Genomic DNA, 25,121 nt, shown 5'->3' on the forward strand with positions numbered 1-25,121 from the left:
GCTTTTTTTTCATATTTCAAACTGCTGCCGTAAGTGTGTGAGTGGGTGTTGGAGGCCCAGGGAGATCCCCGTAGAGCCGCAGTCTGAGACACAAACACAGGTCGAGCTGTTTTGACAGGCTATGGCAGCTCTTGACAGCTTATAACACACCATGCATATGATCCTGGCTTCTCTAAGCGTACACACAAAGACAGTATGCAACCATGTCCTCAGCACTCTCACGCGGCCTCCACAATAGAAACAAATAGAAAAAGAGCATGACTGCGGAATGTTTCACCCTTACAGCTATCTGTCGAGCACCCTCCTCTCCCCCGCGGTCCTCCAGGGGAGCAGGTAGGGTGTGTGTCTGTGCTTCTAGCCCTTCTCAGGGTGTAAGTGCTTCAAAAGCCAATTTCTGTCCATGTTCATTCCTCTGTACTCCTACTCGACCTATGATTTAAAAATGAGTTAATAGAAAAAAAAAAACATACTAGAACAAGTTCAAGTCTGGGTGACTCAGTCATCAATCGTTAGTGCACAGTATCTCCTCTGCTTTCTAAAGCCAGACGGAGACTGTCTCGCTTTCTTTTAGCTACTGACAGTACAGGACAAGTCTTTGTATTAAAATAATTTAGAGTTTGAAATTAAACCATTCCTTCTCCGTCTCTTTCTTTTGTGGTGAGATAGCACTTAAGAAATTGCACTTGGAATCAAGAGCCCAACTCAACAGCCACTTCCATGTGTTTATGAAATATCTGTGTCCTGCTTTGTGATGTTTCTGCTTGTCTGTGCTTGTGCTGTCTGACCTCTGACATTTCAGTAAATTTCAGTATGAAAACACCCTCTTCCTTCTCCAAGCAGGAGGAAATAGTATACACAGCGACTTGCGCTTCACTGGGACATCTCCAGCTTTGAAAACATTTGATCAAACTGACACCTCCCCTGCCCTCTTTTGCTTACAAGAAGTCTCTATCTTATGGGCCAGGCCAAAACACAGATTGACAGTACTCATAAACCTTGGTGTTCTTTCTTTTATCGCTGGATGAGCTGCCACCCAGACAGAGAGAGGACAGTAAAAAGTCATTTTCCGTCGTCCATCTCTGCCTCGTCATCCTCCCCCACATGTGAAAAACAGGAGGATCAAATAAAAAGTGGTAAAGCGTTTAAGTAATTGTCTTTATACTGGTGAATAGCATTTAGTCGGTTGTCTGTTTAAGTGAAAAGCATTTGATTGGCTCTCTCTGCCCTGCATCAGTCAGAGGGGAGTGAGACTCTCTTCTGGATGTGTGTGCGTGCTCCTTGAGGGGGGAAAAGGCCTGAACAGGACATGACATGGGTTTTTCTCTGCATGGTCAGCCCGGGCCATCAGTAGGGCAGAGTGTCCAGGAACCTGTCGATCAATGGAGGCGGCGGTACCAGGTCCTCTAGCTTCAGGTAGAAGATTCGTTGAAGGCCCTGGGTCCTCTGGGAACGGAGCTCTGCCCTTAGACCCAGAACACGACTCAGAGGAGGCGCAGCCTTGGACGAGGAGGAAGAAGGGCCGCAACCCAGGTGGTCTCTGAGACAACAGATAACTTTATTCTGCAGCTCCTCAACCCGCTTTGAGTCCTTCAGACCTGGGACTTGCTCTGTGGACAGACAGACAGACAGACATGTTAGAAGAATAATTCATTGGCAAAAATTAGGTTGGTGGAAAAAAGAAACACACGCACACATCACATAAGAGCTCATTCAGCTGAAAGAGCATTAGCTACATCTTCTTTTATATTGAATTCCACCTCATTACCCTGTATGGCTAATGTTCTTAACAGGCCTTAACCTGTCTCACTCACTACAGATCAATACCCAGTCTAACCTAATAAGCCCCCTGCACACAGTGTACACTAGCACACACACATAGTATATATATGGAAACATGTGCACATACAAACACACAATTTAAGACATTGACAGAAACAAAAGTACTCAACAATTAGCTGATTATTCGCCCCTGTGAGCAGCCAAATGAAATTAGAAACACGCGCACGCGCGCACACACACACACTGCTGCCCATAGCAACTCCAGTGGCACCCGTACCGGGCTTAATGTGACACTAACTCATTCTGCAGAGAACAGGGTGTCCAACCCTACACACACACACACACACACACACACACACACACACACACACACCCGCCAGTCCATGCTGCAGGGAGGCTGTCACTAAGACCAGTCTCACTTTGAGGTATCCATTATCTGAAGCTTATTTATTGTTTGTTTATGTGACTCTTTTGTTTGTTCTGTGTTTGCTGCTGCAGAGTCACTCCAGCCCTCCATTCACCGCGGCTTTCAGACCCCCTCACACACTCTCGCTCCCCCCCCCCTCTCCACTCTCCCTATCCCTTCTGTCTCTATCTGCGCGAGCTCCTGGGGAGGGATCGATGACTGCCTTTCTGTACAGGCCACTCTGAAGCGGTCGATCGCCTGGTGGCTCTGGCGGCTCTGCCGTGGCAGTGCGCTGTGTGCTTTGCCGAGGTGGCAGAGCGCCACTGAGAACAGCATAGATGCCATTCCAGAGCTGCGCTCCACGGTGGGCTGGTCGATCAGGCACAGAGTTAAGTGCTCCCCCAGAGAGTGAGGATGGGGTTGGAGGGCTTATACAGAGGAAGAGAAGGTGGAGGAAGAGGGGGAGGTGGTGGCGGGGAGTAGGGGGGGCAGGGTGAGGTAAGGAGGCTGCGTGCAGGGGGGAGGGGTGTTTTACCCGTTACACATTTATATACAGTTTCTGACTCTGACGTGAAAAAAAATTGGAATGTGAACACTTAATTGCACAGGCGTCCTCAGTCACCTTGGGCTACATTTGTAATTGACTATTTCTAATGCATTTCTAATGTACTTCACTTTTCAGAACTAAATTCTTCCTCTTTGGCTGCGTCTCAGACGGGTGTTCGTGGAGAAAGCTGTAACTCTCCTTGTATTTTTTTTCACAGATTCACACTGATTAGAGGGCCAGGTGTGTGGCAGGTGCAGCAGGTGCTTGTGGGTATCGGGTTCTTGTTTCAGGCAGAGATGTGTGAGAACACGCATGCACATGTGTCTTTGAGCGTGTGTGTGACGTTAGTGGATGTATCCACCTGACTGCTGTCACATTGAATCACCCGCCAGCGAAGCTCTGGACAAAGGAAACAAGGTGTGTGTGTGTGTGTGTGTGTGTGTGCGTGGATTTGTATCCGTATAGTTAGGCAAAAGCAGCTCGAATGACTGACTGTGTTTGTGTGTAGTGGAGGAGGGCAGCTGACTGTGAAAACAGGCTGCTATTTTTATTAATGGCATACATGCTGTATCTGCTCATTTGAATCTGATGTTATTGGCTCGTGTTCTTACCTGTGAGCAGTACGAGAGCAGCCAAGCAGGCGAAGGCAGAGGCGTCCAGGTTTAGGCTCTGGAGGTGGGTGGAGAAGTCTCGAATGGAGTCCAGCCATTCTCCGAACCCACGAAGGCACTGGAACCTGTGCAGCACCAAACCGTTACAGAACACTAGTTTATCCTCCGACAGCATCGACCTGAAACACAGAGAGGAAACGAGGTGAAGACTCTGGTCTGATCTCCCAATGAAACGCTGCATTTTTCCCTCATTTATTGTAAATATGGCTTGAGATACTGGGGCAAGGAAACAATTACAATAAAAACAATGAGAAAACCTGGCAGTATGTGCACTCACACACAAGCGGGACACACATCAAACACAGGCATGCAGTTGATTAAGGTTGTGTTTTCCAAATTATAGCATTTTAAAACATTCCTGTGTTTCCTTTTTGGTGGGGTGGGGTGAAGGGTTAGGGCAGAGGGCTGCTCTATGTGTGCTGCGGATAGGTAAACTGTTATGGCTTTAATGTGCCCAGGCTGTGGTGTGCAATGGAAACACAAAGCCTTAATGAGGAAATGAAAAGACTTCTCAGATGTATTTAACCATCAGTTACTCACGACATACAACATCCCACTCCTTCACCATCGAGGGAAAGAGAGCAAGCAGTGAAAAAGGGAGGGCTATGACTAGTCTTTATTAACGCCTAAAAGAAGAACATGGCTTTCTTCAGAGACCTGGCAAAAGTGTTTAGTTGGTAGATCTCAAGAAGACAACAAAAGAGGTGGAAGGACAAAGGTAGAAAGAGTGGAGAACAAAGAAAGAAAGGGGGAAGCCTCAAATTACACCCTGCACAAACATTGGTTAGGCAGTTATAAGGAGGGGATGAAATACCATTTATGTCTAATTATCCTTATTACAACTTAAAAGAGGCACCCTCAGCAGAACACAAGCACACAGATGTTCGTATATCTCCAGCCTTTCCACTTTGATACACAAACACAAATGAAAATTAAATAAGAAGCAGCAGTGGATGCAGGGGGGTGCAGAGTGGCTTTCTTGACTTCTCACATAGTTTAATGCTAACGGTTATTATAGTTTGACCCCTGGACTCTGACATTCCCTTTAAACTGGCTTCAGCGTTTATGCCCATTCCTAGTGTGCTTATATAGAGTAAAATTAAAACCCAGTATGGCATGTAAAATTCTTAGCTGTGTTTGGCATATATTTTTGTTTTTGAACAATACTAAATATCAATTTAAATGATAAATTCATAGATGTGGCACAGTGTGGAATAGTTTAAAATCTTCTGCAAACCAATGACAAAACAGAAAAACTTGAGACTGTAACAGTCTCTGAGCTGACAAGGTCTGCATTGTCCTGATGTTTCAAAATACTAATTGACCCATTTCTGATAGTAGCACATGAGTGAAACTACACAGACAAGCAGGCAGACAAGCAGCCAGGCAGATGCACACACACACATACACACACACACACGCATACACACACAGCTGGATGTCTGCCACACATTCCTCTCACCCCTGACTACACTGTCACCACGGTAATCAACCAATAACCACAGAAACTGTTTGGTAACGGGGTGCTTACAGCAATGCCGGTCCAGAAGAGCGGAGCAAATTTACTCTACACACACTGAGCACACACAGACAGACACACACACACACACTCACAAATATACAGATATAACGCTTACGCAGGGGCATCGGAGTTCAACACTGGGTCAACGCGGGGCTGCGTCAACAATGAGATGGGAGTGTGGACCGCATCCTTTGCTCTCACGGAAGACGGACAAAGTAAGACAGTGCTGTGTTTGTGTGTGTTTTCTTCTGTGCTGTGGGAGTTTGGCTGATGGGAAGATGAGCAGTGTGTGTGAGCATGTGTGTGTGTGTGTGTTTGATAGAGGCCCCTATGAGTTTAGCGTGAGTCAGTCTCCCAGCCTGATCCCTCCTCCTGCTGGGACTGTGATGCCACCACCCAATCCTCTACCCACCCTGCACCTGGACCTACACTGGGAGGAGGAGAGAAAGTTTGGACTCTACATCATCTGTGTGCGTGAGTGTGTGTTTTTGTGAGTAACTGTGCTTGTGTGTGTGTGTGTGTGTGACAGTGTTGGTTTTCTGCCCTAGACGACAGCGCAGACAAAAGGATGAGCTTGTAGCCCAGATCCCCCCTCCTCCCCATAAATTTAACCAGCCACATGCCTTACGAGAGCAGACCGGTAACCCAGGGCGACTCTGAGGCAAAGATGGGCAGGGGCAGTCATAATGGCACCACAGGTATCCACGAGCAAGACACACACACGTGCTCTCTCTCTTTAACACACACACACACACTCTTGGACGCATGAGGTAAATGAAGTCAATTCTCTTTTTATTTCAGTCAGCTGAATTGAATATGTATTTCCTTCCATAACAGACCTTTCTTTTCTTTTCTTTTTTTTTTAGTTTCTCAGCTGACTAGCTTTTAGATGGAATTGATCCCGTCAATTCACAGTTCACAATGTTAGCACAGTTTTAGCCTCAAGAACACACACAGAGCTCTCTGTGCGTCAGATATCAGACGAGCTGAGCGGAACTCTGTGGGTGTAGCTGCTGTCATAGCTACAGACTCCATTCATAATTCGGTTCATATGGCGATTACTCAGCTCCACTCCTCCTACTCTGGAGATACACCAACACAGCAGCACACAGCTTTGCCAGCAAAGTTACACACTGTACTGTAACGGTAAAGGATATTGTTCCGAACAGAAGGCGTGATGCCAAATGGAATAAAGTTGCTTCTAAAAGTTGTAGGTGGGTAATGAAAAACTTTTTAGATGTGTGCATGGATGGAGAAAAAGCACAGCTAAATGTGTCTCATCCATCTGCTGTTTATTCTGGCACAAAACAGGCTGCACCTTCTACTTTCTCACCTGTGAGCCAATCGCAGGACAAACAGCTCCAGGAAGGCAGAGTCTATGAGCAGGTTCTGATCGTCACGCTGGAGCTCGGAGAAGCCGGGAAGCCGGTCGGCCCAGCATCGCGTGGTCTCCATCGAGATGGTGAGCAGCCTGTAGAAGAGCTGGATGTGCTCAGCATCTGAGGAGGAGGTGGGAGGGTCGGCAGCACTGAACTGTGGAGAAAGATGGAGATAAACTAGTGAATAAACTTCTAAACAAGCCAATATTTCTCACTGAATGTACATTTCTCTGGGTAAGAAGAAAAGTGGGGGTACCTGGCTGTAGTCGAGGTCACGGGGTGTGCAGTGGGAGTAAGCCCTGAGCAGAGCGGAGAGCAGACTGAGTGGTGGAGAAGGAGGGGACGCTTCCGTCTGCAGGGGGCTCTTTGGTTTGGAAGGCAGACGGCCTCGGCGCCCCTTCAAGCTATCAGTACGCACCACTGTGAGGCAGAGAAAGAGAGCAGACAACCGGCAATAATGAAGAGGTTATTCCCTTGAATCTGGTAGTATTTACACAGCACCCACAAAGAACGTCTATTCTCCAACTGATTGCTATCAGTATTTTATAGCGGCAGAGTTATGACTGAAAGGAGGCCTTTTCTTTTCCACAGGAGCTCTCCAACATTCCCACAATCCCTACACAGGAGGCGACTAGCCAGCAGATGGCAGTGGAACTGTTCTACGGGCTGCAGACATGAGAAGCCTGTGCAGCGTAGGGGTTTGTTTGCATTTGCGTGTGTATGTGTGACACCGGTGAGAAATCTCAGGGAAATGAGGGCAGTATGAGTACCACACTTACACATCAGCAAAACATCTCTGCTTTGCAGCAACACTCAGCTATATTAGACGTGATGACACAGATGGAGAGGTGGAAAGTGTGTCTCCCTTTGTGTGACTTGTAAAGTTTTTAAATCATCCTGATTGAGGTGGGTTAAAAAGGTACTGATCTGTGTATGTTACTTTCTTCCTCCGCTTGAGAGAGGACAGGTTACTGCTCCATGGAAGTGCGTGATGCTGCCACAGGTTGCAGAGACAAAGTTGCTCATCATGAGCTGGGGGTCAGTTTTGTGTTGCACCATCCTGGTGTGTGTGCTGGCCTGTAACTTTTCAATGTGTGTGTGTCTGTGTGTGTGTGGTCACTTCTCTTACCTTCCTTCACCATGCCAACGCTCAGACACTTCTGAAAGCGGCAGTACTGGCAGCGGTTGCGTCTCCTCTTGTCCACAGGACAGTTCTTACTGGCCAGACACACATACTTGGCGTTTTTCTGCACGGTGCGCTGCAAAAGAAAAGAAACAGACATACCGATAATCAGCCTCCAAACACAATCGGCCACCGATTTGATTTGTTTAATTCAATTTCTGTGTTTTTCTCCCCCCTTCCCCATCAAAGAATGAAAGCAGAAGCTCGCAGGTCAGATTTTAATTACGCGCTGAAAGGCGGCGGTGACATCAGTATAATTAGATAAAATTAATTTTCCAACAAGCCTCGCCTGCAGGAGGGACAATTTTATTAGCGTCGGAGCTGACAATGGGGACCGTGGCGCGTGGCGTGCCGAAACGGGTCCCGCGAGACAGAGGGGCAGCGGCCGCGAGAGCTGCCTGATCAGATTGTTTGTGAAGCTCACGGGTCAGCTCGTGGTACCTCCGGGGCCTCGCGCATCTCGCCTCTCTCAATGGGCCCCGCGGGAGCCGTTTTCTCTCTCTGCTGGCTCGTGCGATTATTACTGACCTTATTAAAATGAAATCAGAAATGGCCCACGTGGGGCCGTTTGCATTTTTGCGCGTGAATGAAAGACAACAGATATGGTAGTAAACGCTCCAATTGACCAACCCAGCGCGCTTAGGACTGGATGAAGTTCAGTCCTTTAAAGACACTGTCAAGGATCTAGTGACTCAATGCAGAGTTGCATGAGTTACTTTAAAAGACACAACAATGCACGTTTGTGGTGCAGCATGAGCATGCAGGTTAGGTAATCATTCTTAATTCTTATCATAAACAAACCACAGAGCTATAACTGCTTGTGTAAGTCTGTGGAACAAACGCGGTGTGGTTGAGGCTCCCTGGGGCATGTTGTCAGTCAGGCGTCTTTGGCAGCAGGATTAACCTCTTGTGCAAACCTCTGCCTAAGGTGTAAGTTTTTGGAACGAAACCAACACATTTGCAAAAAAAAGTTTAAATTACACTATAATTACTGTCACTTGCAAAGTTTTCTCATGTCATACGCTGACATGCGGTGACTTCAGTAGTCCACTCGGACAAGGGCAGCACCGGAACAAACTGTAAATTAAACTAACGGAACACACGGAGTGTGTCGCGGCGTCTCCTCTACTATAACGCCTCTAAAACACATCAAAACAAATAAATCCAATTAGGAACCCCTTGCGCCACACATGCCCGTGCCCCCGGGAGACCAATAACACACCAATTATTCCATATGCTCCGGCGCAAGTGCGGAACTGGCGCGTAATGGGCGCGAGAGTCGTTGCCATGGCATCGCAAATCGCTGTGAATGTCTCCCTGTCATCCTTTGAATGGTCAGTGACCCGTGAGCGCGGGGATAAGTTAGTTATGATCATTAATGTGGTTGAGAGGGGGGAGAGAGAAAAGCATCCGTTTAGTGTCTGAGGATGCATGACATGCGCGATGACGCACAACATTTATTTACAACTCTACAACTCCGAGCTCAGCACGAAGTCTATCTTCACTGTCTTTCTGCAGCGTGTTGTCTGAAACCGATCAAGTTTTTGTGTGGAGATGTTCTGTGTGAATTTTCTTTTTTTCTTTTGCAATAAGAGCTCCTGTTTTTTCCTGCAGCAGATTGAGGGTTCAGGTGAAAATGGCATGAGCTCAGTTGACTCTGGTTTGGTGGTTAGTTGGCGGTGGGGGGAATTCTTCCTCTCAGTGACCTCAGGGCCTAATTTATAAGATAGCCGGTTCCAATAAAAGCCTGAGTTTGGAATGATCAATTAGGTCTCTGATAAATTAAGCTCTCATGAGTGAGTGCTTTCCTGTCTCCTGTCTCCTGTCTCTCTCCACTGCTGTGTGTGTGTGTGTGTGTGTGTTGTCTCCTGTCTCTCTCCACTGCTGTGTGTGTGTGTGTGTGTGTGTGGTGGGGGTGGGTGAGGGGTGCTCTTGTGACTTTACTTTCTAATAAGCGGCTTGGAGCTGGCGTCTCAGCAGAGACACTACATATCAGAGCTAATACTGCATACCTAACTAGACTCTGATACTCATCAATGGGTTGTCTTCATATGTGTGCAGGTGAACACACACACACACACACACACACACACATAGATTAAATTATCTCAATATGATTATCAAATCTGTAGATGCTCCTTGTGCTCTGTCCATAGCCACTTAGGCCAGTCTGTAAATGTTTGTGTACGAGCCGGTGTGTGAGTAGTTCTACTTCTAGTTTAATTCATCTCAGCTGTCTTTTAATTTATCCCGTTGTTAGTAGCTGAATTTCACTGTGAGGCCAAATTTAAAATTAGCTTGGTATCAAAAGCTGAAATTTCAGGATGCCAGTAATATTTGCGCAGGCTTAAGGACATAATTCAAGTGAAAAGCAGTTCAGTTAAATGTTGAGTTAGAATTGGGAATGGGTTGCATTGACTAAAAGCACATTCACCAGTGAACACAGAGAAGCTGGGTGTTTAGGGGGCAGGATGAAGGCATGCACGGGCAAATTCTTGACATGTAACGTGCTAATAGTCTTAGATTAAAAACCTTTAGGGACATTTTTTCCCCCTTATCCTCCCTCCTCTATCTCTTCTCTTCTATCAGACTTCCCCCCACTTCACTCTGTCTGGTGTAGTTTATTTTTTTCCTGAGTGAAAGAAACAAGCAATTTATAAATATAACCCATAATATGTGCATTTAAGTGATTATGTAGTGTGTGTGTTTCCATCTAACTTGCTTCTTTCCAACCTTTCTATTCGGAAATGGAAAATAAAATGTACATTGTGTATTTTCACTGATAAAGCTAAAATAAGTCACCGGACAGGACAGTGGGTGCATGAAAACCGGTCACTTTTTAATGTTGTCTTGTTGTTGTTTCTAACATAATGTTTGTATTATACTAACAGCTGAGATCTTGCTTTTAATTTTTAAAAATTCAAATTTTGATTAGGTCCACCAAATTAATGGAAACCAGTGAATGGACTACATTATTCTCTCACAATAATAAACACAGACACACAAACAAACTACTTGTTTAAGAGCTAAAATTAATTCACTGTGAAAATGTGTTTCAAATTGCACTAATGAAATAACAATAATTTACAGCAAGCCACTAGAGTGGTTTAATGTGTAACAACTATTCAAAGATAATTAAATATAATCAGAAAAATATTTTTAGGAAACAATAAAACCATCAGGTTAATGGAGTTAATGTGCCTGATAATATGAATATGACAAAATGCCGGTGTGTGAAAGGCATGTTTTCGTTTTTGCTGCTGCATCCTGGATTCAGTGTGTAACTGGCTGAGAAATGTGAACATGCTACTGTACGAGTATGTGGTCGTGTGCATATGTTGTGTGTGCATGGTTGGTTGCATCTGCATGTGTGTATGTGTGTAAAGGAAACATAGTGAGGTCTGACAGGCTGTGTGGCTGCTGCAGCAAGCACACAGCCCGCGGCCTGCTGCCACCAGACGCTGCTTTCATTAATTACTAAATAAAAACAAATTGTAAAACTAATTGAAAAGAAGGATAATTCATTTTCACCAACCAGAGGCATTATTCAATTACCTCTGTGTTTGCACCCTCTTTCTTGCTGTCTCTTAATTTCACTCTCTTGTCTCACGCAACCAATAGAATTCTTAACAAGTGTGCAGGAAAATATTGTTTTAAATGAAGTACTGTACCACATGCACCTGCCAGAGAAGTTTGTTGTTATGTCTATATTGAGTTTGCATGACTCGCACAGGGAAAATGATAAAAATCAGTCTGACTAAAAACCATCTCATGGTGACGTTAAGCTATGAGTTGTGTGATGTGAGCACGTGTGTGGTGACACTGGATGTGAGACAGCAAGTTCAGAAGTGTTAGATTGAATCACTTGACGGACCAAATCTCAATCTGACTCATATCGTTCCGAGTATTATGTTAGTGAATTGTGGTCAATTTTGTGGCCACTGATTCACTACAAACACGCTGAAAAAAAAATAACTTTGATTTCCAGGATTCCTTTTCCATTGGACCCCATACCACACTTTATTTCTGAGTGGCTGAGAATCAAGCATGGAGGGTGTAAGTGAGAATGTGTTTTTTATCATCCTGTGTCCTCACGTAACACAAGTAATCACACACACAGACGATTTGCCCACTTGGTTGCTGGTAGAGACGACCCCTGTGGGTGTGTTGTGTTTTCATAATGACTCTAAAGACGATTTAGAGAGCGTAGAGAAGGGTGGCAGAGTGGGAGCAAGGCAAATGCGAGAAAATTGTTTCAAATGAAATACGTTATTCAGTTTGTAGCTAGTTCACATGTACCGAGTAAATGTCATGAAGGTGGAATGTCAGTTTTGTATGCAAGTGTGGGACTGAAGGCACAGATTTAGGAACAAGAGGAGTGGGTACTTTTAAAGACTTTTAGGGATATAAATAAGAAGAGTCAGAAGTGGAAGTGTCTTATTAGAAACTACTTTGATTTTTAAAACATGAAGTCACTGCAGAGGCATCCAGTTTTGAAACTGAAAGCTTGTAAGTTTTGTAGGATATTTACCTTGAAGAAGCCCTTGCAGCCCTCACACGTGCGTACGCCGTAGTGCTGGCAGGCCGCATTGTCCCCACACACTGCACAGGTGCCCTCTCCTTGGGGGCCACGTGGAGGAGGCGAGGGCAGGCTGTCTCCTAGTAGGGGGCCACAGGGCCCAAGAGCCAGAGAGCGGAAGGCGAGGCTGCTGCCCCCAGCGCCGCGGTGAAGCTGGTACATGGGCTGCTCCAGGGGTGGACCGTGATGATGGGAGACCGAGGATGAAGAGGAGGAGGAAGAGGAGGAAGTGCGAACCAGTCCTCCACCCAGGCTCTCATAACCGCCGACGCTGCCGCCACTATGGGGCGGTGAGTGCTGGTAGAAGTGTGGAAAGCGGGGCGACTTGAGGGGGCCTGCATCCAAGCTGGAACCCAGAGAATGGGAGTGAGTTGGAGGTGCTAGGGGGTGATCATCCCACAGGAAGGAGGAGCCAGGTTGGGGCGGCAGGGACGGGGTGGTGGGAGTGGAAGGGGGGGACTGTTTAAAGTACATGGTGGAGGAGGACATGGCCTCCAGTGGCGGAGCAGTCGGGTAGCTCTCCTCCTCCTTTTTGATGGTGGGCCTGTGTGGAGGCATCTGGTAAAGGCAGGAGGACTTGGGCTCGTAGCTCCCCTCCACAAAAACATTGAAGCTGGGGAGGGAGGTGGTGGCGGCGGCTGCTGAGATCTCACCGCCACCAAGGTCCAGCTTGGTGTAGTCAGGGGTCATGAGGTCAGAGCCATAGCTGTCGCCCTGGTAACTGAAGGACTGGCCAGAGTAGGCTGAGCCTGGAGGGGCGGGCCCGTACTGAGCCTGCACACAGGGCATGTCTGCCAGGGAGACAGAGCACACACGTAGGTTAGAGCTGCGTGGCACATCATACCACATATAGTCCAAAAAACTCTTCATTCAACAAGCGTGTTAGTAGAGTACATGGCAACATTCATTAATCAGGGAGGAAATGACATTAGTTAAACACTGATTTTATCAGAAAAGCAAGATTTTGCCCACGGAAGCACGGTACAGGAACAACCCTGCAGTAAATCAACAGGATACACACAGACTCTGCTGGAGGCACATGCATACAATGGTATCAACAATTAAACAGTGAATGACAACAACAAAAATAAATAAAGAAAGGAAATCTACACAGCTCTATTGGAACAGGCAGTTTTTTTTTTTTTTTTTTAGCTTTTGAGGTGATCTCAGATTTCGCAACGTTGTAAAAGGTTTTCTGAATGCACCTTTCAAGGAAAATCTTTCCATTCGCTGCCATTTACTCAATTTCCTGCTTTAACACTTCACTGAATAAAGTAGAAATACTTAGAGCACACACACACACACACACATACACACACACACAACCTCAGACCCCGCTGATTCTCGCACAGTTAGTTCAGTCAGAGAAGCTGCAGTTTATCACATACTAAGGCAAAACAGTCAAAGCAAAGATCCAAAAATCCACTCCACATACTGAAATGTGCGCACGTGTGTGAGTGGGTGTACTCTGGTTAGTCAGATGGCAAAGCAGATGAGATAACATTAAATAATAATGGAACCCCATGGTGGTGCTGGATACTTGCTGCACAACCCACACACACACACACACACTTACGTACACACCCACCTACACACAGATATTTCCTCTAACTGCTGCAGACGCCAGTCGGCATGTCTTAAGTTTTTCCCCCCCTCCCTGATTTAATTCTGTCTCGTCACAGCAGCAGGCCACCACCTCATCATCATCTCCCTTATCAAATCTCTTACGTAATACCCTCCACATATGTTTGCGTGCTCCAGAGCGTGCACGTGTACGTGTGTATATATACGTGTATGTGTGTGTGTTGAATGTGTGCGGGCTAATCAGTCATGAGTGTCAGCGCAGCCAAAGGGTTTTGTGGTGTTTGCTCGTCGCTCCAGAGCAGGGGAACTGTCAACACAGCTCTGCTCCCATTGACGCTCAGCATGCGCGAGCTCTGCCGTAATCGCCCCCGTTCCTCGCGCGTCATGTTTGTCTAGTCAAATACGGGACATATCGGTCCTGCTGTTGTTAAAGCACTCGCAAATACCTCCATCCGAACGGACTCACACAGGGAATTACAGCCTCATTTGTTATTGTGTTACATTAAAAAAAAAAAAAAAAAACAGAACCAATTATTATTTTGTATTTTTTTTTACAAAATAAAAGTCCATAAACATAATAAAACCTCCCTCATTTCTATTTATACTAACCCCCTGCTAACAGGATAATAATAATACATTAAGAGAATCGCCTCCAACGTTTGGTTTGCAGTCATATATGCTTAATAGGCTACATGAATGTCACTCATGGCGGAAGCGGACAGACAGAGTGACACATTAATTTCAGCCGCTCTAACACAATTAAATTACACCTGAGGGGCAGCAAGCGTTTTGGCTGTGGGGAAGCTCGGAAAACAAAAAAGATGACTCAAAGCGTTAATTAAGTAAAAGAACAACATGAGGGACACTCATCTAACTGTTTTATTTATTCAGTCCTTATTTCTATTTATTTATTTAGAATGTCTTTTGATTAGGTGTATGTGTTGTAACAAAGGGACAAAAAGTCAAAAGTGCGCTGACCTCTGAGACTGAATCTGCTGGGGGAATTTATTTATTTATTAATAAACCCAACAATTAATTTTAAAAGCCTTAAAAAGAAAGCACAATTTTTTTCTGTGACATTAAAGTATAAATAATGTTCTCAAATGTCACTCACGTTCCTACAGCATGCTTCAGTGGGAATATTAAGCTTCTTCTTTTTTTTTAATTGAGGAAATGAGTCAAGCTTTAGGCCTACGTGTGCTTGACGTCATTAAGTTTTTTTTTCTTCTTTCTACTTGTACAAGTGACCAGCTCATCAACCCACGTGGAAAAACACACATGCAGCATTATGGGCGTCATGGGGCTTTTCTGGGCTATACCTAAAGACTTTTGCAACTGATTAGACATCAGAGGAAGAAGAGAAAGCGAGGCACGAGAGAGAGAGAGAGAGAGAAAAAAAAATCAACCATGAGAGGAGAGTATGGTGGTGAACTTTGTGGCTCTGTGTTGTGTCAGTAGGTCAAGCCTCAGATCAGTGTGTGTGTGGGGACTTATTGCACCTGTCATATACAGTATTTTATCAGCAGCTTTATGCACACGTTGAGTTTGATATGACAAGTGATGAAAGACAGAGTGAGAGAGAGAGTGAGAGAAGTGTTTTAAAACAAATATATGCTTGACAGCGACTTCAAACCTTACAGACTGAAATGTTTGTCTATGTGTGTGTCAGGTGAGGAAAAGAAGCTCCTGATGAGCTGTTTTGTCATACACACATGTAGGCATACACACACACACACACACTCATATTTTCATCACCAGTGATGTTCAAGATGTCAACATGAGCCTGCATATGTTCATTCAGCCAATAACATTCACCCTTATCCTCCTCAGAACCTGTAAAACCACTCGTGTCTGCAAACGTCTCATCCTCCTTGTTACTTTACATTTGGTGGTGTGCCTATTTATCACTCAGTAATACGCACACACACACACACACACACACGCACACACACACACACACACACACACACACGTGCTCATGGACTCTGTCACACACTCACCAATACAAATAGGCTTCAGTGGAGCATCTTTATTTTTATGTCACTGAAGCAAATCTGTAGGAAATCTTCTATACTCCAACACCACCATCAGATTTCTTATATTACACTTGCATGCAAACAGGTGTGTGTGTGTGTGTGTGTATATGTGTGTGCGTGTGTGCTCAAGCAAGAGGACAGACAACCCAAGCAGAGTCAGACACAGGTGGTGCAGCATAGTGAGGCGAAGGGAAACAGTCTCTAACCTCGAGGTGTGCATTTCAACTGGACAAACTGCAGCTGTTCCAATAATTGAGCGCGCTTGTTCATTGTCAGAATGCCATAGATCTAACAAATAAAAACATGAAGGTGCAGACATAAATACAAAAAAAATCACAGGGTTTTATTTTTGGCAGTGAATCATGATAGAAATTGTTTGAATTCAGTGGCCTCACACAAAGTCATTTTCATACACTCACACACATATACACACAAAGTGCAGAGACACAATTACACCACCACTGACTTCATGTTAAACATATTTATGTATTTAAGCCTATTATTTGAGGGGTTTATCATGTGTTCAAATTAAGGAAAGAGGGGAAATTATGTGGATGTTGAATATTGTTTTGACAGGTTAAATAATAAATTAAAACATGTGAAAATTACAAAAAATACACTCAGAATTTATTCAGTTTTAGTCATAAAGGCTTCTGAAGACCTCGTTGAGTCATTAGGAGGATCGATGTCTTTGACCTATGTGAATTCGCCCACAGCTTCTGGATTTAGGTGTGCCTGGTATCAAAAGTATCTTATTTCTGCCAGTTTGTCTAATGATTGAAATGTCAACTCAGTCCGCACTTGCCAGCCGACACACAGACACACACACACACACAGAAACACACTCATACACACGGGCGTGCACACGAGCTGAGACTTACGCGTCAATAGAAAAAGATCAGCAGTGTGTTCATAAAACTTTGTGATTTGCTATTGAATTGGGATTAGAACAGAAAGAAGAAATGAACTTAAATATATCCAGATTATCCAAGTTAAATTCTGATTTACTTTTCGGGGCTGCTGTGGATTTTTTTTTCCAACAATAAAACATAAACAAACATCTATTACACCACATTAGGTGCACCAAAACAGACTTGAACCACAAAAGTCGCACTTACTCCAAAAGCAGAAAGAAAGAAAGAAAGAAAGAAAGAAAGAAAGAAAGAAAGAAAGTAGAAGAAGTGGTTAAATTTAAAAGGAAGGGTTGCGGACTGTACCTGGTGAAAGAGCTTCGCGCTGAATGGTGCTGGGTGTCCGGGATTGCGGGGTGGCGTGGCTGCGGCCGGGACAGGGCTCCTGGAGCGTGGAGGATTCGGCGGGCGTCGCAGAGGAAGTGTCCGATTGCCGTGTCTCGGAGCTCGGCTGGGCGCGCTCTTCCGAACCTGTGTCTGGAGGAGAGTTGTCTGCGTTACAGCCAGTCATGTGACGGCAGTCTGAAGGTGAGTGCTGTCATCTCCACTCAGCGATCAGCATAAAGGTTAAAAATAAAAACTTGTGGTAAGCATTACACCTTTGACTATTTTTTGCTATAAGCACTGCCTTAAACTTCATTTAGCAAACTGTAGGTGAGGTTGGACTTTACAACAACCTAAAAACCCCAAAACATTTGAGCTTACAGAAATGTTAAAGATAAGAGGCAGCATTGTCATTTTACACGGAAAGGAAATAGTAATGCTTTGCAAAAATATCTAATCTGACCGAAACATTCAGTAAATCAAGAATCAGATAGATGAAAGGGCATGAAAACTACCGTGCGCACACCAGGACAAGATGCCAGATGCCGAAAGGGTATAAAACATTGCAGTTATTCATGCAAATCCACAGAAACACAAAGTAAGAAGAGTTCTGCACGTGTAAATTAAACATAAACAAATTTTGGCATTAAATATGACACCGAATCCATGCTACACAGAGAATATTATGAACCACAACTAAGGACTTTTAGCTCATTTCAAGACTTACACTTACGTGGGCGACAGGTTTCATTCTAACACTAAGCTGTGCTGCGTTGTTATTATTATTAATAAGCTATAATCTTAATTCTGCGACACATAAGTCGATTTTAACCAGGCTAAAAACTACACACAACTTCTACAAATACAGACCTACAAAAGTGACAACTTTTAAAAAAGCAGTTTGTGCCAGTGCCTCCAGGCCATCGCTTTTCTTGCCTCTGATCACCACCGTATTCGCCCGCTCAGGGTTCATCCAGAGAGAGAGAGAGAAATCTAGAAATTGTTTGGAGAGTCGGACCTGAAACCAAACCAGCGGACTCCTGTGCGCCGTGCGCATCCAACTCCCTCACACTGCAGCAGGGCGCACTGTGGCCGCCGGATTTCAAGGCCCAGAGCGCCCCCTTTCTGTCACTCGCTCCCTTATACTCTCTCTCTCTCTCTCTCTCTCTCTCTCTCTCTCTCTCNCTCTCTCTCTCTCTCTCTCTCTCTCTCTCTCTCTCTCTCTCTCTCTCTCTCCCTACCAGACCCTCTGGGATACGATCATGGAGAGACCACTCGATCTCTCAGTATACGTCTCAATACTGTGTGCTGACAAGCCACAACCCCCATAACCGACTCTCAGGGCTACAGGCACCTGCAGCTTGCTGTCGTCTCTTATCTTTGTGTCAACAGAACAGACCCGTCCACTTGGACAGTAGCAGCCACTTTTCTCCAAACTCTGAACTTATAGATAAATTCTGAGGAAACATTCGACCTCTATGAACTCTTTTAAGGGTTCATAGAGGTACATAAATGTACTGCCTCGCAGTGACTTCAAATATGTTCAAATAAAGAAAGAAAAAAAAGATAAACTAGGCTAAACAAACAAGTCAGGCTGTGTAACATTTATTTGATTAGGGTTGATTTGGAACAGTTAAGCCATTATTCAATTCTGTGTGAGACCATTAGAGTGCAAACCCCCCCAGAACATTACGCCTATTAACGCTATTGGTTATAACAGCAGCAGAAATAAGATATTCTTTGATAAAGCCCAAATAGGCTCATTTTTTTTATGAACTTGTGAGACGCGTAATTGTGCGTAAATGCGCTCTTATCACAGCATCAGTGGAGGGTGAAAAAAAAAAGAAAATGCCATATTTAGTTATAAAAAACAAACAAACATATTTTTCTTGTGTGTTTTTTTTTTTCTCTAAATGAGCAAACGCGTCCCCCCTTTTCGCTTTCTTCTCAGGCCGAGCCGGTCGGTGGGGCTCTGGCCCTGCGCGCACCGGTAACCAAGAGAACGACATAAGAGCTGCAAAGCACGCGCCCCGGAGCGCCGGTAGCCCCCGGTAGCCCCTCGTACCAATAACCCCGGACAGCGCGAGGCTTCCAGCAAACAGAGACAGAGAAAAGAGAGGACATAAAGGAGAGACGAGAGAAATATGTGAGCACTGTAAATCAGCCCTGAGAGGGAGACTGTCAGAAGTGCATGCGTGTGTGCGTAAACCTGAGTGTGTGTGTGTGTGTGTGTGAAGGAAAGAAAGGTAAAAGTCAGCAAGTTACTCAAGTTTACTCAGCAGTGGGAGTTTTTCTTAATAAAAACTGGGTCTACACGGATTGCCTAAAGCGTTTGGAGCTGCTACAGAATACAGTAACCGTGCTGGCATCGGATGTGAGGGACATATTTTAGAGAGGGCTTCAGAAATTTGATGTGGCTTTATGGTGAACGGCTGTTTTTCCTGTGATCAATAGGAGGAGAGACCTCAGAGAGACAGTAGACTGCTGATATTTGTGATGACAGCTTAGCCAATATGAATTATGACTGTTTGTAAAACACATTGTTTGGGTGAGCTTTTATCCTAAACCTTACAGACACACCAGGATTAATAATCATATTTCTGTATGGGATTAATTTGTCAACAACATGCTGTGCTACTCATGGACTTTCCTGTCAGTAACGTGGCATATAAACACAAACACACCCACTACCCCCCTTAAACACACACACACACATACACACACCGTGTAAATCTTAATAACCACTCATTAACAGCACATCATCCTTCCATGATGAGGATATATAAAAAAAATAAAAAAAAACTCACATGGCATGAAATCAAAGAGCTTTAACTCTCCCCTCGCTCTCTCTCTCAGCTCCAGCCTGAATAGGTTAGACTATTCTCCACTCAGACCATTAGTGTGTCTGACTCCACTATTCATTGTGTGAGTGAGAGGCATCTCATTTCCATGACAACCAGAAAGGATATGATACCTTCCCAGCGCAAATTAAATTCGAATTCAGCTTCATTTGCTCTCGGAGGCACCACACACACACACACACACACACACACACACACACACGGACAGATAATATGAGCAGCTGTACGCGTACTGGAGCTTTAGCAATATCAACAGGTTAGACGCACCGAGTTGGACAGAGCAGACACAGATGATGATATGAGAATATAGGGTTTGATATAAACATGCACACGGGCAGCTGAGAGGTGTTTAAGTCCTGTACGACTATCTCACAAGTCGTCTACAACCGCTATACGGAAGAATATCAGGCACTCATTCATTCACAATTTACTTACTGGTTTGCTGTGGCGGTTCCGTCTTTACATGTGGTAATAACCTCGCATGAAGTATCCTATTTCCATCCAGAATAATCACAAAGAGACACAGATAAAAATGTCAAAAAAAGAAAAAGAAAAGAAACTTCTTAGTATTATTGATGAGCGGAGTGCATCGCAAAAAAAATAAAAAGTTTCTTCTTACTTTTTCTAAAGTAGGAAATAAAAAAAAACATATGTATTAAAAAAGAAAAACTCCCGGGTGAGAGGAGTGTGTTTCTCCGTCCGTTCCCCGCGAACTGAGTCTGTCAGTGCTGCTGAGTGCTTTGCAAAGTGTGTGGAGTGTAACGCGGGTTTGTTTATGTGTCCGTCTGAGAGGAGAAAGTCAAATACTGCATTTATGTGGCTCCACTTGCCCGAAGTATGCGCTACGTCAATGTGACGCCATGGGAGAGATGGCGTCACTCTAGGTAGTGCTAACTCTCTCTCTCTCTCTCTCTCTCTCTCTCTCTCTCTGTACTGTACCAGACACACATAAGCCCCGCGCGCCGTGCCAGAAGCTGAGCGAGAGAGGATGAGAGAGAGAGAGAGCGAGCGACAGAGGCGGTTGGTTTGATGGTTGCAGGGGAGGAAACAGAGGGGGATCCGGCGGGCGAGCATGCGTCTTTACCGGTTAGAGCAAAGCCACACACCTTTGTGCATTTAATTAGCATACAACATACAAGATTAAAACATTATTTAAAAAAATATCACTGTGATTGACAGTAAGACACAATACTTGTACTTTACTACATTTCAGAGACATATGTTGCATTGCTTTCATAAAACAGCCACGGTTCTTTGTTCATTTTCAAATTCACATCCACATATAAAACATCTAACATCTTATACAATAAAATACATGTTCATAGCAGTTAGAATTAGCTTTTAATGAGGGCTTTAATTTAACTTACATTTGTAGATAAGTATAGTAAGTCATTTCTGCCACAAGGGGTTCTCTCACTATAGAACAAAAACAAAAGGTGTAGTTTGCTGATCATTGGGCCAAAGATAACTTATACAAAGAAAAGAAAAGAAAAGAAAAGAAAAGAAAAAAAGAAAACTTGAAGAAAAATATGATTTTTTATTTTTAAATATCTAACGGTGTCATTAGATTATAATAAAGAAAGAGGAGGAAATGGGTCTATCTGTATGGTTGGGTTGAAATAAGTGCATAATTTCGGTAAATTATCTCAGGGGGTGNTAACGACAGTTTACATGTACAGAGCATTGTGTCAAAGATAACTTATACAAATACAAAAAAGAAAAAAAAGAAAAGAAAAGAGAAAAGAAAAGAAAAAAGAAAACTTGAAGAAAAATATTATTTGTGATTTTTAAATATCTAACGGTGTCATTAGATTATAATAAAGAAAGAGGAGGAAATGGGTCTATCTGTATGGTTGGGTTGAAATAAGTGCATAATTTCNCTGTATGGTTTGGGTTGAAATAAGTGCATAATTAGTAAATTAGTAGATTTCGGTGAATTATCTCAGGGGGTGTGTTATGTACTGGAGTGGGTGTGTCATTAAGAGGATATGACGTTTTTGAAAGGCAACACACCTTTACCTTCAAAAAAATTATGGATTTCTCTAAGTTTAGTCATTTTAATATACATTTTATAGGCCTACCGTTCTATCTATCTATCTATCTATCTATCTATCTATCTATCTATCTATCTATCTATCTATCTATCTATCTATTCTCTGCTTAAAGGCCATTATAAGTCTCTGCCATGTTATTTTGTACATAGACACAGACCACAAGCAGCACCGTCAATTTTGAACCAACTTCTCTCTTCGCTATTTTTATGATCTTTCTAAAATCAAGTTATTTAAGGTCCCTTTCTTAAGCAGCCATTTAGTCCATTTTAAGGTCTAAAAATGTAATTGTCTTTAGTGAAATGATCCAATTAGATGGTTTTCCCCTTTTCCCAACTTATTTCCAGCAATCTCCCTAAATTAGATGGCAGTGTCCAACCTTAGTTTGTCAAAGCACTGACACTTATTTAAAGAAAAGCGGGCTTATTTGATCCTGTTAGCAGAAAGAAAACACATCTTAAAGACTGATGATGAAACTACACGACTTGTTAGAATGGGTGTTTATTTGCTTACCATGTTTTTAGGCCAGCAGGCAAGCTAAACTCTCACGGGATTGTGGAGTTCATTTGACTTCAACTCATTTGACTGTGGTTAATCTTTTAATCTTCTTGTTAAATATTGTCAAGAGTGAAGAAACACTGTAAACCAACCAGCTAAGGCAGTCTTTGTCTCCTCACGGCGTACTCAGCAACCTCAAAATTAAAAACTACCTCCGGAGCCGCTGAGAACAAAGTTCACATTAGCCAATCACGAAGCGCGTATTTTTCGGTCAACGTCCTAATTCTGACCAATCATGAGCCCCGGGGGCGGGCAAAGCCTTGACGCACTGAGTTCTCGTGATTGACGCAAGCCCTGTTTCTAAATTTAGCACCTGGCGGACGGAGGTAGTGTGATAGCAGGCGGGCCCGTTTAGCGTTGTGATTGTGATCCAGCCAAGCCAAATATAGTCGTAGACAGGTATTTTTAGCCGTAAAGCGCGTCCCCGTTTTCATTCGGCTAAAGCGACCTGGGCCATACAGTTTGAAATGAGCCACTGCTCCAAAATCAGCACACTCAGTGTTAACCTGCTATTCAGTAGAGGGGGGGTAGTTTTACAGTCAGCTGATTATTGCTTGTCATACACCAGACAGAGAAACAACTCTAGGAGCTGTCGAGTAAATCCCACTGCCACAGGTTCACTTTCTACCCGGGGACAAGTTTGGAAAAGCGGGGATTGAAAAGACCATTGATCCGAAGATAAATAACCTTCGGTTCGCCAAACAGAAACACACGACAGGTTTGTGAATGTGAGGGTTTGCAGCTTCGCACCACAGCGCTATATATCTTTTTTTTTTTTCTTTCTTGCTCACCAGCTGAGCAAAGACTTGAGGCGTTTCTCGCTGGTCGAGGAGGAGGGGGGGAAAAAAAAGCACAGCAGGCAGGTTACACCGCTGTTAGAGGGGAAAGTGTAGCTGTCAAGCCGAAAAGTTGTAGGTTAAAAGGGTTTTTAATAATGGAAAAAAACAGCAGTGGAAGGTGAGTGCGCACACTTTACGCACGCCGGATAGATTAATGTGTGCGCGTCCGCCCTGGGAAATCCCTCTCCTGTGTTACACCTTGAAACAGATGCACTCTGACTTGCAGAAAAGGAAGACATGCATGTGTGCACCTACAGAGAGAAAAGCCCTGTTTGTCCACCAAAACATCCAATCCAACTCAAATTCTCCCAGTGTATTACATCCAGGACCTCAAGTTTGTTTGTAACATGCTTGAAGAGTATACCAGGTGATTAATGATGGAGGGCATGTAGATCACATGCAACCAAGCCAGAGAAGGGCTAAAAAACCCTCCTCCAAATATTGACATAAACTATTACTGATTGACTTTCTTCTGTTAATTCACAGTTGCACACAATTCCTGCTTGTGGAAACAGTTTGTAGTGTTTCTTCCACATACCCGTGCATGAACTGCAGGATGGGTATTGCCCCCTTTATGACTTCTTTGCTTTATTACTCATCTTTTCATGAAGCTGCATCTTATTAGCTTGATTTCCATCCTCATGGCTTTTTAAGGGCAAACCATATCCTATAGGCATAGATCACAAGTTGTTCTGCATGTACTGTGCTGTTCTCCCTTTCGTCAGAACTGTAAAGCAATGTTTAGGTCATCTTGGGTAAGCTTTTATAAATGGGTCATTTATTCCATAAAAGGGACTTTCATTAATCTAGTATTGTGAAATATTGCTTGTTAGTACAAGTACGAATGCATGTCAATACCTTTGTTGTTCATGTTCCCTTTCAGTGTCTGTAAGCATGCGTTAGTCATGTAGTGTAATTCATTTATCTTATAATTGTCTTTATAACTTATCAGCTTCATTGACTCTGTCTCCTTGTCTTTGTGCTCCACCTGGTCTCCCTCGCTCTCTCCTCCTGCTCATCCCGGCTGCTCAGGGTATCAGCTGCCTCGGCTGTGACCTCACCATGGTGACGCGTAATCCAGATTAACCTGCTCTCTTATTCCGCCAGACGTGGAAGTGATTAGAGATTATGACCGTGTCCTTTTAATAGAATTGGACGTGTGAGTAATCAACTGCGTCCACCAGCGTCGCGTGTCAGGTGACGACTCACTCACACACACTCACGCACACACACAGACACAAAGGACTTGTTTTCGTCACCACGAAGGACATAGCATTGATTTATATTCGTTTCCTTGAACTGATGTTAATAGTTTCATAATAAATACATGCTTAACCTCAAACATGACATTCATTTTAACCAAAAAACAAGTTACAAACCTAAAATTTCCATGGGAGGTGGATCTTCTCCCCTTAGTGGCCTTTAGGAATATGTACAACTCAGTTTTTTCTACATGATGTTAGTTTTGAGCACATTTCCTCTTTGCATGTTTTTTTTAAAAAAATTTTTTTAGTTTTGCTTCATTGCTTTATGGTTAAACATCACTTCCTGGCCTTTTCAGGAACCTGCACTATCTCATCAGCCAGTTACCGAAGGTGCGAGGAATAAAAAAAAAAAATACTAGAAATGTAAAAGATAACTCTTACCGGAAGAGCATGTATTGAAAGCCACATGCTGAAATGCTTTGGTTGAATAAAGTTCATGCCTCTCTAGTCTTTCTATGAAGTTAGAGCCCCTGAGAGTTTATCTGTTTAAGGAAACCTGCGTCCTGAATCAGAACAGAATTAGAAAGGCCATATTTCCTCTTACACTTTAACAAAAGGCTGGTGGAACAGGAAAAAGGTGTGCAGCTTTGTTAACCAACAGCCCACAAGTTATAAATCTATTAACC

The 25,121-nt window shown here is 43.9% G+C and overlaps 1 protein-coding gene and 1 long non-coding RNA gene across 10 annotated transcripts in view; one reads left to right on the plus strand and one right to left on the minus strand.

The window, feature by feature from the left end:
* Window positions 1–1,089: 1,089 nt before the first annotated feature.
* On the minus strand, window positions 1,090–20,691 carry nr4a3 (nuclear receptor subfamily 4, group A, member 3). 7 transcript variants are annotated; one of them, XM_027286232.1, is made up of 10 exons: window positions 20,402–20,691; window positions 20,218–20,273; window positions 16,904–17,074; window positions 15,893–15,974; window positions 12,019–12,857; window positions 7,434–7,563; window positions 6,561–6,724; window positions 6,259–6,458; window positions 3,344–3,522; window positions 1,090–1,607 (listed from the first exon to the last, which is right to left on the minus strand). In XM_027286232.1, the coding sequence occupies exons 4-10, from the start codon at window positions 15,954–15,956 to the stop codon at window positions 1,345–1,347; spliced, it is 1,839 nt and encodes a 612-aa protein (XP_027142033.1). In that variant the 5' UTR covers window positions 15,957–15,974; window positions 16,904–17,074; window positions 20,218–20,273; window positions 20,402–20,691; the 3' UTR covers window positions 1,090–1,344. The 7 variants fall into 7 exon arrangements, with proteins under 7 accessions (XP_027142033.1, XP_027142032.1, XP_010734298.1 ...); XM_027286231.1 differs by having other exon boundaries at window positions 20,218–20,691; XM_010735996.3 differs by lacking the exons at window positions 20,218–20,273; window positions 20,402–20,691 and adding an exon at window positions 17,796–17,814.
* Window positions 20,692–22,644: 1,953 nt separating this feature from the next.
* LOC109141217 (uncharacterized) overlaps window positions 22,645–25,121 on the plus strand; it is a 31,625-nt gene continuing 29,148 nt past the window's right edge. For 2 of the 3 annotated variants that reach the window (XR_003463564.1, XR_002042685.2), the window contains exons 1-2: window positions 22,646–23,109; window positions 24,263–24,427. This is a non-coding gene — a long non-coding RNA (uncharacterized LOC109141217). Of the gene's footprint in view, window positions 23,110–24,262; window positions 24,428–25,121 lie in introns of all 3 variants that reach the window. The other variant, XR_003463565.1, reaches the window with a different exon arrangement.

The sequence above is a fragment of the Larimichthys crocea genome, chromosome XIII, assembly GCF_000972845.2.
Source record: "Larimichthys crocea isolate SSNF chromosome XIII, L_crocea_2.0, whole genome shotgun sequence".
NCBI lineage: Eukaryota > Metazoa > Chordata > Actinopteri > Sciaenidae > Larimichthys > Larimichthys crocea.